General features: G+C 35.3%; 1 protein-coding gene across 5 annotated transcripts in view; it reads left to right on the top strand.

Moving 5' to 3' along the window:
* Positions 1-12,321, top strand: part of LOC137236756 (meckelin) — a 215,467-nt gene that overhangs the window by 66,604 nt on the left and 136,542 nt on the right. For all 5 annotated transcript variants that reach the window (XM_067759738.1, XM_067759740.1, XM_067759736.1 and 2 more), the window contains exon 2: positions 129-775. In XM_067759738.1, coding sequence (XP_067615839.1) covers positions 129-775 — 647 coding nt within the window. The remainder of the gene's footprint in view (positions 1-128; positions 776-12,321) is intronic.

Raw genomic sequence — 12,321 nt, 5'->3', positions numbered from 1 at the left:
GTTAACGTATAACACCAATATTGCCAATTCGATCACGGAAAACACGATGGGACCCTGAATTTTACTATTTCACTCAAGAATTTCTGAAAACTATAACCCTATTAATAATTTAACAATTTGAATTTCAGAACTATCATGTGAGTGTGCACCAAATTTTGTAACTGTTGCGATGTACGATACTGAAAAGAAAAATCCAATATGCATTAAAAGGTGCGATGATTACTGCCAAGATGTACGAGCCAATGATAGTAAAGTTTCCTGCGAGTTCAAATTAATTAATTTTACTCACTCTAACAATTACTATCTAACACGATCTGGAACAACATCAAGACCAATACGTTTGACATACGATGACTATCACATAAATGATACTCGTATATGCAATATTTGCGATTTGAAGTATAATTTTCGTTATCTCGACTATTGTATTGGCAATCAGGTACTTAAACCATATTTAAAGTATAACTCAATTTGGCAATCAATAGGCGGAAGCGACATGCACTTTGGTGATCTGAAATTTGTGGCTTTTTTTTGTCTATCATTACACAATAGTACTGCTTGCAATCAACTGGCAAATCTTTGTATAATGTCACATTTTTCTGCTGATAAAAATTCACCGTGCAGTCTCTTGACTCAGTTATCCGATGTTGTTATAAAATACGCCAGCATGGATGAGAACGTAGAAGCAACTAAGCCATCGTTATTCTTCAAAAGGGGGGAAAAAACTGCAAAAATGATGATGGAACCATTATCTGTGGGCACAAACAGTAAAGAGGTAAGTGTGTTTTTATACTAGTAGTCCTAGCACACTGGTCTTTTAATAGATCCCGAACCCAGCGACTCCCGTGTGTTTTGAAACAATGCCACAACTAATTTTATAAACAAGTAAGAAATAAGTTTCATGTTATGTATGTTACATATCTGTGGCAGGGTTGAGTCATTTTGAAATGAAACAAATCAAAATAAAAAATTATTCATCATTTTAAATTTTCTAATTGATGAATAAAAAGTTATTTTTTATTCAAGAATTTCTTGAATAATGAATAACATTTTCTCGTTATTCAAAATATTCTGATTGATGATAACCGCTAATTCTTATTTTTGCAAAATTTGAATAAAGAGTTGAGTTATTCACCCCTATTCTGCATTTCGATTACGTTCCCGTTCTACGCTCCGCTTTAATCGAAGTTTGGTATTCTGCATTACGACGGAATCGTAAAGAGAAGAGGAAGAGCAAATGGTTTTTCGAAATCAGCTGTTAGTACGTGTGAACATTGGAACAAAATAAATTAAAGAAAATTTGTAAAAAACACTGAAAAACGTTTATATTTTATTATCCACGCCATTTTGTACAAAAAAAAAGCAATAGAATATATTGCCGCAGTGTTATATTTTTTGAGTGAAGTTCTTTCATAATTGTAAGTGTGTTTTTGTCGTTCTTTTGGCCAATTCCCTGCCGTGGCCACCAAGTTTTGTTAAAACGGATTCCTGCACGAATATAGTTGATATTTTCTGAATTTTAAGGATGCTAATTTCATTGCACTGGCCTAAAATACTTTATAAAGGTTTATTTATTCTTTCCGCAAGGATTGTTTACGTTTTCGCTTCACCTTTTCTTATTTAGGTTCAAAAAAAACTTTCGACTTAACAAGGATGCTTTCAGGTATGTGTTAGATACTTTTGCGGGGCAAATACGTCCAAGGACTTCGACATCGACATGTTGTTTTTGACCTGGAAACATATAAAAAACAATCATCATCAAGCCTTCTACGTTTCTTAACAAGTTTTACTTACATTTTTGTTGAAATTTTGTTATAAATTAATAAAAAAATAAAAAGAAAAGATTTTTCCGCCAACTAATTTGCAACTTAGAAAAAAGGAACTACGATCGAAATGCAGAATACAAAAAATCGAACGATTCGAAGTTGGATCGAAAGAGATTGGAACACAGAATACCAAAATTGCCAAATCGAAAAAATTCCAATCCAAGTCGAAATGCAGAATAGGGCTGATTATTCCTTATTTACAAAATATGGAATAACAATAAAATTTTAGTTTTTATTCAGTTATCCAAAAATAAAAAAATAAACCATCGAGATGCCCTGAAAATATACCTAAATGCGTAACCAGTTCGTGTGTAGTTCTGAAGCTTCTTAGGGTAATATTGAGATGATTTTGGGGAGTATTCGGGGTTTTTTTTTGGGGCGGTTGGGGGTAATTTCTGGGACACCAAAAGGATCCTCCCGGGGCCTATTGGGGTCCATTCCAGAGGCTCCGTCGCGATCCTTCTAGGGTTTTGGGGTCATTTCGGGATGACTTTTGCGACTCCCTCGAGGTCTTTTGGAGGTCATTTTGGCATGCTTTAGGGGAGTACCACGGGGTCCTACCGGGGTCATTCCGTGATCTTTTTGGGACTCCCTCGGGGTCATTTGGGGGTCATTCCGGGATGATTTTGGGGACTTTCTCGGGGTCATTTCGGGATTGTTTTGGGGACTCCCTCGGGGTTATTCCGGGATGGTTTTGGGGACTCCCTCGGGGTCATTTCGGGGTCATTCCGGGATGGTTTAGAGGACTCCCTCGGGGTCATTTCGGGATGGTTTTGGGGACTCCCTCGGGGTCATTTCGGGGTCATTCCGGGATGGTTTTGGGGACTCCCTCGGGGTCATTTGGGGGTCTTTCGTAGGGCATTTCGGTGTGGTTTGGGACTCCCAAGGGGTCATTTCGGGGTGGTTTTGGGGACTCGCAAAGGGTCATTTGGGATTAATTTCGTGTGGATTCCAGGATCCCGGAAGGATTCCGAACTGATCCCGAGGAAGTCCCCAAAAAGATCCCGGAATGACGTACGAATGACCCCCAAATGACCCCGAGGGAGTCCCCAAAACCATCCCGAAATGACCCCGAAATGACCCCGAGGGAGTCCCTAAGAAGATCCCGGAATGACCTACGAATAACCCCCAAATGACCCCGAGGGAGTCCCCAAAACCATCCCGGAATGACCCCGAGGGAGTCCCCAAAACCATCCCGAAATGACCCCGAAATGACCCCGAGGGAGTCCCCAAAAAGATCCCGGAATGACCTACGAATGACCCCCAAATGACCCCGAGGGAGTCCCCAAAACCATCCCGAAATGACCCCGACGGAATCCCCAAAACCATCCCGAAATGACCCCGAAATGACCCCGAGGGAGTCCGCAAAACCATCCCGGAATGACCCCGAAATGACCCCGAGGGAGTCCCCAAAATCATCCCGGAATGACCCCGAGGGAATCCCCAAAACTATCCCGAAATGACCTAGGAATGGCCCCGAAATTACCCCGAGGGAGTCCCCAAAACCATCCCGAAATGACCCCGACGGAATCCCCAAAACCATCCCGAAATGACCCCGAAATGACCCCGAGGGAGTCCCCAAAACCATCCCGGAATGACCCCGAGGGAGTCCCCAAAAAGATCCCGGAATTACCTACGAATGACCCCCAAATGACCCCGAGGGAGTCCCCAAAATCATCCTGGAATGACCCCGAGGGAATCCCCAAAACTATCCCGAAATAACCTAGGAATGGCCCCGAAATTACCCCGAGGGAGTCCCCAAAACCATCCCGAAATGACCCCGAGGGAGTCCCCAAAACCATCCCGGAATGACCCCGAAATGACCCCGAGGGAGTCCCCAAAACCATCCCGAAATGACCCCGAAATGACCCCGAGGAAGTCCCCAAAATCATCCCGGAATGACCCCCAAATGACGCCGAGGGAGTCCCAAAAAGATCACGGAATGACCCCGGGAGGACTCCGTGGTACTTCCCTAAACCATGCCAAAATGACCTCCAAAAGACCTCGAGAGAGTCGCAAACGTCATCCCGAAATGACCCCAAAACCCTAGAAGGATCGCGAGGGAGCCCCTGGAATGGACCCCAATAGGCCCCGGGAGGATCCGCATGGTGTCCCAGAAATTACCCCCAAACCGCCCCCAAAAAACCCCACGAACACCCCCCAAAATCATCTCAATATTACCCTAGGAAGCTTTAGAACTACACACGAACTGGTTACGCATTTGGGTATATTTTCAGGGCATCTCGATGGTTTATTTTTTTATTTTTGGATAACTGAATAAAAACCAAAATTTTATTGTTATTCCATATTTTGTAAATAAGGAATAATAACTCAACTCTTTATTCAAATTTTGCAAAAATAAGAACGAGCGGTTATCATCAATCAGAATATTTTGAATAACGAGAAAATGTTATTCATTATTCAAGAAATGCTTGAATAAAAAATAACATGTTATTCATCACTCAAGTTTTCTTGAATAATGAATAAAAATTTATTTTTTATTTTTTCGTCAATGGTTATTCAAATTTGTTGATAATGCCCATCCCTGATCTGTGGACATTTGACAAAACGACTTCTCTCGAAATAAGACAATTTTCCAAGATTTTTATCATATATGTACATATATGAAATTTCAAGGCGCTTATTACTTATAGCCATATTCCTAGGAACGTTAGTTCAAAAGTTATAACGGTAATCAAAATAACTTCTTTCGACTTTTTCACAATTACGTGTGATAAAAGAGTTTGTCTCGATTAAGTTGGAATTTCCAATGTAAAAATCATAACGGAAATTTATCAAAAAAACTTGTCTCTGTTTATCTTTTGAGTTTGACGAACTTGACAAAACCACTTCTTTCGATTGAAGTTCTTTTGTTAAATGCCTGCTTAAAAAAGCTGCTTTCTCAATTTGAACAAGTTCAAATTTAGTTGCCAAATGAAATTGTGACAGAACATCTTGTATCAATACAGGTTATTTATTGCGAAATAAAGTGTAAAAAGTGTAATCTTACTTGCAGAGAAGTACTTTAGCCAAACTTATAGAAGTAAAATAGCCAAATGCTTTTCGATAATAAAACAAATTTTATTGAAAAAAATGGGAAGAGGTAAAAAATTAGTGGCTTTAGCCAAAAAAATAAAAGCTCCGATATATGCCCTAATGTAAGTGTGCAAAATAAAAAAGGAGTTCATCCGTTTAGCTTCGTGGATGGTGAAGTGTTGTTGAATGAACTCCCAAATGAAACAGCTTCATCCTGTAAAGTGCTCTTCGATAATAATAACATTTCTAAGTTGCGATATCTAAATACTTCCCAATTTAGGAGCATTGAAAGCGACCTCTCGGAAGAAGATATATTTCATGAAACTGATTACAACGATACAGAGTATGTGCCTTAGGGCAGTTCTGGTCATAATAATACATCGGAAAGTATCAGAATGATGGAAGATTTAATTGAATCAAACCTTAGCGATACAGCTTCATCACAATGAAATGAGGAACTCCTTCTGAATAATCCAAAGCCACAAAATTTTATGAAAACTAATATACTAAACAAAAATTTGGGAAAAGAATTTGTTACATGGAAGAATAAGACAATGCCAGCCAAGAAAACTGAAAAATAGTCGATTTCCATAGAATGTGTAATACAAAAATCACAGTGGACCAACAGGACAAAATATTCAAAGCATACTGGGAACTGGGGGATTATAACAATCGACGCTATTATATTGCTCGTATGATACACATAGAGCCCAAAAAAGTGAAACGCTTAGATAAGCCTCAAATTCAAGAAATCAACAGTTTATTTATTTTTTACTTAGAAAATAATGGACAGGCAACTGGAGTATGCAAAAGGTGTTTTTAAAAATATTTGGGGAGACGGATCAAAGTATTAAAACTGTAAGTTTTCAAAAGATCAAAGGCCATTTTGGTGGAGATGTGGTAAATGACCAACGAGGCAAGCATCCTCCACATCATAAGTTGTCAATAGAAAAATATAATGAAGTGCTTGAACTTATACACAGTATACCTGAGTACCAAAGCCATTACAGTCGTCGTCACACTAGTCAGCTATATCTCCGACGTGGCCTAAACCTTGCTCTCTTATGTAGATTGTATAAAGAAAAGTACTCTGAACCGGTTTCAGAAACAGAATATCAAAAAATATTTCGTCAGCTAAATATAAATTTTAAGAAGCCTCAAATTGATCTTTGCAATAAATGTCAAATCCTAAAATCCCGTGTAGGAAACACATCGGAGGAAAATGAAAAGAAACAACTCTTAATGGAACAAAAAGGACATCACGATGATGTAGATTTTGCATATAACTGCAAAAAAAACTGACAAAGAGATATCCATTGACAATGGGAATGTAAAACGTTTTCGTTTGACTTACAGCAACTCTTCAATGTTTTTAAACAAACGTCCATTATGGACATTCAATTTAACAGTGCACCAGGGAGAAACGAAAAAGCAAACTGTTACATATGGCACGAAGTAATTGCAAAATGTGGAGCAAATGATTTTGGCTCCTGCATTTTTAAATGTTTGATGAGCTCGCAAGAATCTATTACTCATGTTATTATGTACAGGGACTCATGCCCGGGACACAATCGTAACTCTTACATTTCGGCTATGTTTGAACAAGTTATCGAGAAGCATCCTACTATAGTGGTTATATACCATAAATTTCTAGTTGTGGGACACACGCATCTTGAATGTTATTCCGTGCAAACACAGATTGAAAAGAAAAATATGTCAGGATCCATTCAGCATCCGCACGACTGGGCCAACCTTAGATATAGCTGCTACGAGTACTAAATACGTCGTACATGAAATTAATCAGGAAGAGTTTTTTGACTTCAGTGCCCTCCTTAAAATGAACTACACTTGGAGAACGAAAAACTCAAAAGGTAATTTTCACATAATAACTTATAAATTACAAAATCTTCGTTATTAAACATATAACGATACTTATGTATATGTATATATTTAGTATATTTATTTAATCTCCTAAATTTCAGATGCAAAGTTGGAGTGGGAAAACGTTCGCTGGATGCGCTATGAGAAACAAAAGCCTGGAGTTTTGCAATATAAAACGTCTTTGAAACCAGAAGTGAAATTTAATGAGTTAAACATCAATCCACGTCGACCAGGAAAGTCGAATCCTCTATTGCCGACGAGCTATACATCTTTGTTGTCTATAACAAAAAACAAAAAGCAAGATTTACGGGATATGCTGCCCCTGATCAACCCCGATTTTCATAACTTTTATAGAACTTCTGCTGGGTGAATGCGAAGTCTAAGCTGATTCGAACCTAGATGATAAAGAGCATACTTAATAATAATAATTATTATTTTTTCTATACGTATGTATATGCAAATAGTAATTTAATATTATACACAATGTTTTTGAATTCTTTACTTCTCGAAAAAAAACGTTAATATATTAATTTTTCTTCGAGTTATGGCTCGCGAAACATAGAAAATTGGTTAGCCAAAAAAGGTGCAGTGCCACGCCCATTTTAATAATTTTAATATTCTCTAACTTTTTGTTATGATTCCATTTAGAAAGTTGACATTAAGTTCTTTTTCGCAAAGGTATAGCTTATTATATTCGTCTACGACCCTTTTAAATGTATTTTATATAAATGTGGAGTGTTCCTTAACCGATCTCGCCCATTTTTTCTAGAAATATGTCTTTCACCATACAGTTTTCTTCGAGTTTTTGCTCCCGAAACATAGAAAATTTCACAGTCATAAAAGGGGCGGTGGCACCTATTTTCAAAAATTAGAATTTGTTCCCATTTTTTGTTATAATTCCACTAGGGAAAAGAAATGCCATTGATATAAAGCTCTTTTTTGCAAAGATATAGCTTATTTCATTCGTCCACGACCCTTCTAAAAATCTTTGATATAAAAGTGGGCGTGGTCCTTAACCGATTTCGTTAATTTTTCTTCGAAGCATTTCTTATAGTAAAGGCAAGCTCTCTGCTGAATTTTGTTACGATAGGTTTAAAGGTTTTTGATTTATGATTAATAATATTTGTAAAATTTATTTTATCACAAAGGGGGGTGCCACGCCCATTTTCAAAAATGTTTTCAAATTTGTATCAAAGGTCAATATCAGCCCACACATCAAATTTCAACATTCTAGGTGTGTTATTTACTAAATAATCAGGCTTTTTGTGTTTTCCAAAATGTTGTATATAAAAGTGGGCATGGTTATCATCCGATTTCGATCATTTTCAATACCAATCTATTCTGGGTTCAGGTAACCCCGCACTGAAAGAAATGGTGCTAGTGAAATCAACAAATCGGTTCTGTTGTTCTTGACTTAACGGAGATTTGGTGAAATTGATCGAATTATGGTAAATCGACCGAGTTCTTTGTCAAGCGAACAAATTAGTTTAGTCATTTCAACAGAAGAGAAATTGGCGCTCTTAAGTTAACAAAATTCTGTAAAATTGACAGATACCTAATCAATCTAACTGATTTTTCTGTTAGCACAACTGATCTCACTGCTCATTTCAATGCATGAGCAAATTTCAAAGAGAATTTTACGACTGCGCTCTCTATTTTGTACTTATGACGATGGTGCCACTTGTTAAAAAAGAAACACCAAAATAAGAAAACCACCAAATTGAAAAAAAAAAATAACACAAACTGGGGAAACAACAAAAAACTAGTTTCTCAGTTATCAAAACAAAACGAAAAAGCCTTTTTTGAATTTACTGTGCATAGCACTGCAAAAAATTATGCGATACCGGGAAACCTATTTATCGGGTACAATTTTGCAACTTCTCCTCCAAGCGAAATGCAAATTTGCGCCCTCTTGTTGCAAAAGTTTTGTTTGAACGAACAGTTATTTTCCAAAGTTACTAACATTTTGTTCAAGTTTTTACGAATTTTCACTCACGCGAACGTGTCTAATAAGATAATAAAAAATATTATTTTTTAATGTTGATGTTTCCGACAGCATAAACGTTTGAATTGTTTTGGAATCGTTTCAAAATAAAGTGTTACGAGAATTAAACTTGCCGAATTACATGTAAACTTACTCCTGTGGTGAATTACCTTCCGCGATTTGATTCTTTACTTTTCTATAACATAGAAGTTTTCTATTTAAAATGTTATGTCAAACATATCGTCGCCCGCTAGCCAGAAGCATGAATGTGCAATTTTTCCGATTTCGTGTTAGAGGCCTCTTTGGATTACCCCTTAGATTCTCTAGGTTCTACTTAAATCTAGAGCTTCCTACGTACATGGAAACCCCAATAATTTACAATGCCGTTTTCACGAATGTATAATTCAATCACAAAAAGTTGAGCCAGAAAAATGAATGTGGCATATTGTATGACACATTCGTTGATATGGCTTTGGTAGTTAACCAAATATTTAAATATTTATTTTTTTAAAATATTATTTAATTTAATTTTGAGTTTAAATATTTTCCAACTAATTAGAATTTTCTTTTTTTGAAGTTATTAAAAATTTTAAGTTAACACGAAAACTCAATTAAAAATTATTTTAAAAATTAAAGTAAAGAATACAAAGTAGTTAACACTATATTTACTCCCCCTCCAAGAAAATTTAAAACATACAAATTATTAATTAATATTAAATGTAACCTTTTTTTGTTTTTTGTTGTTTAATGTATTTGTATTTAAATTAGTGTTAATAAGTATGTTTGCTGGTTTAAGTAAATCAATTGAAATATTTTTAATATTATTTTTGTATTGAATTGTAAATGTTTTATGTTTCTTAGAGACAACTTTAAAAGGTCCTTCATAAGGTGATTCTAAATTAGATTTACGACGAACTTTAACAAAAACATACTCACAATTTTCTAATTTTTTAGGAACGAAAAAGTTTCTTTGTTATGATGAAAAACTTTAGAAAGAACAAGCGAAAAATATTCTCTTATTTTGTGAAGAGCGTCATTAGAAAAATCATGTTCTTTATTACTATTTGAAATAATTAATTCACCAGGTATTCTAAGTGTTTGGCCATAAACAAGTTCAGCAGATGAACATTTAAATCTTCTTTAATAGAAGTTCGTAAACCAAGTAGAATGAATGGTAAAATGTCAGACCAATGAACCGAGTCGTTTGATGCTGTAATTGCTGCTTTTAAAGTTCGATGATATCTCTCTATCATGCCATTTGCTTGGGGATGGTAAGGAGATGTATGAATTTTATGAGAACCTAAAAGTTTAGTTAATTCCGTAAAAAATTTTGAAGTGAATTGTGAACCTTGATCTACTGTAATATTCAATGGTATACCAAATCGTGGTATATAATTTTGAATAAAAGTTTTTACTATAGTATTTGTTGAAATATCTTTAAGTGGATAAGCTTCAGGACAACGTGAAAATCTGTCAATAATTGTTAAAATGTAACAATTTTCATTCGAAACTGGAAGAGGTCCAACAATATCCATATGAATATGTTCAAATCGACCTGATGGTATTTGAATTTTTTGAATAGGAGATTTAGTATGTCTTGAAATTTTGGATTTTTGACAATTGATACAAGATGAAGTCCAATCGTTAATTTCTTTACGCATGTTAGGCCAATAATATTTATTTTGAATTAATTTTCTAGTTGTTCTTATACTTGGATGAGACAATGAGTGAAATTTGTCAAATATTGTTCTTCTCATAGAATGTGGAACATAAGGTCGAAAAGGTTGTAGAGAAACATCACACCATATGTTTAAATTAATAACTGGAATATGAATTTCTTTAAAATGTATCAGTTTGTTGTTCTTTATATAAAGTTTCTAAATTTATATCTTGAGTTGAAATTGCATTTATTTCTGGAATACGGGTAAGGGTGTCGGCAACTATGTTGTCTTTTCCACGTATATATTGAATATAATTTGTAAATTGAGCAATATATTCAAGATGACGTAGTTGACGAGGAGATCTATCTACTTTAGAACTTAGAACATGAATTAAATAAAGGTTTAGGATCAGTATAAATTGTAAAAGTTCTACCTTCAAGAAAATGTTTAAAATGTTTAATTGAATTTTAAATTGCCAAAAGTTCACGATAAAATGTTGAATATTTAGTTTCTGTTGTAGTTAATTTTCTTGAAAAATAAGCTAAGGGTTCTAGTATATTATTGCTAGTTTGTTGAAGAACTGCTCCAATAGCAACATTTGATGCATCTACTGCTAATGATAAAGTACCATTTTTGTCGAAATGTGTAAGTAAAGTAATTTTAGCAAGACGTTTTTTAACATTTTCGAAAGCTGTTGTGGTTTCATTTGTCCAATTTAATTGTTTGAGTTTGTTTTTAATTGCATGTGTTAACATTTCATGTGAGGACTAAGTTCTGTTGCTAACATTTTAATATATCTGTTGGTTTTTCAAAATTTGTTATGATTTCAATTCTATCGAAAGATGGTTTAATACCTTCGCCTGAAATTTCGTAACTTAAGAAATTTAATTTATTTACACCGAGAGTACATTTTGAAGGTTTAATATTTATTTTAGAAATAAGATTTTTCAATTAGAAGAAAATTTTTCTAAGCGGGGTCGCCCCTCGATAGTGTCTGACAAGCGCTCCGATTGTATTTCTGCCATGAAAAGCTCTCAGTGAAAACTCATCTGCCTTGCAGATGCCGTTCGGAGTCGGCATAAAACATGTAGGTTCCGTCCGGCCAATTTGTAGGGAGAAATCAAGAGGAGCACGACGCAAATTGGAAGAGAAGCTCGGCCTTAGATCTCTTCGGAGGTTATCGCGCCTTACATTTATTTTTATAATATTTAAATTATATTCTTCAAGTCTTTTGAAAACTCATTTTAAATGATTTATATGTTGATCTTCGTTATCACTGGCAATAAGAATGTCATCAATGTACGTAAATACAAAATCGAAATCAGAAAATAATCATTAATAAAGCGTTGGGACGTTTGAGCACTGTTTCGTAAACCGAAAGGCATTCTTACGAATTCTAACATTCCAAAAGAGGTAGTTATTGCAGTTTTATGAATGTCTTCTTCTGCCATTGGAATTTGGTGGTAAGCACGCACAAGATCAATTTTGCTACAACAACAACAACATCAATTTTGGAAAAAAATTGTTTGTTTTTTAAATCAATTGTTAAATCGTGGATATGTGGTAAAGGATACCGATCTGGTGTAGTAATAAAATTAAGTCTTCGGTAGTCTCCGCAAGGTCTCCAATCATTTGGTTCTTTTTTAGGATCGAGATGAAGTGGAGATGCAATAGGAGAATTTGAGGGTCTGCATATACCCGTTTTAACTAAAAATTCAAATTCAGTTTTAGCAATTTTAAGTTTGATTGGATCAAGACGTCTGGGTTTCGAAAATGGTAAAATACCTTTTGTTTCTATCCTGTGAACCGTATGGTGTTTAACTTTTTTAGTATAATCTGGTTCACAGGTAATAGATGGAAATTCATTAAGTAATTTTGAAAACTTATACTGTTTTCACACAGAAACTTAATGATCTCATTTCACCTTCTAATG

The sequence above is a fragment of the Eurosta solidaginis genome, chromosome 1 (genome assembly GCF_040869045.1).
Source record: "Eurosta solidaginis isolate ZX-2024a chromosome 1, ASM4086904v1, whole genome shotgun sequence".
NCBI classification, from domain to species: Eukaryota; Metazoa; Arthropoda; class Insecta; order Diptera; family Tephritidae; genus Eurosta; species Eurosta solidaginis.
Note: the sequence above shows the minus strand (reverse complement) of the source record. Positions and strands in the feature narration are given on the sequence as shown.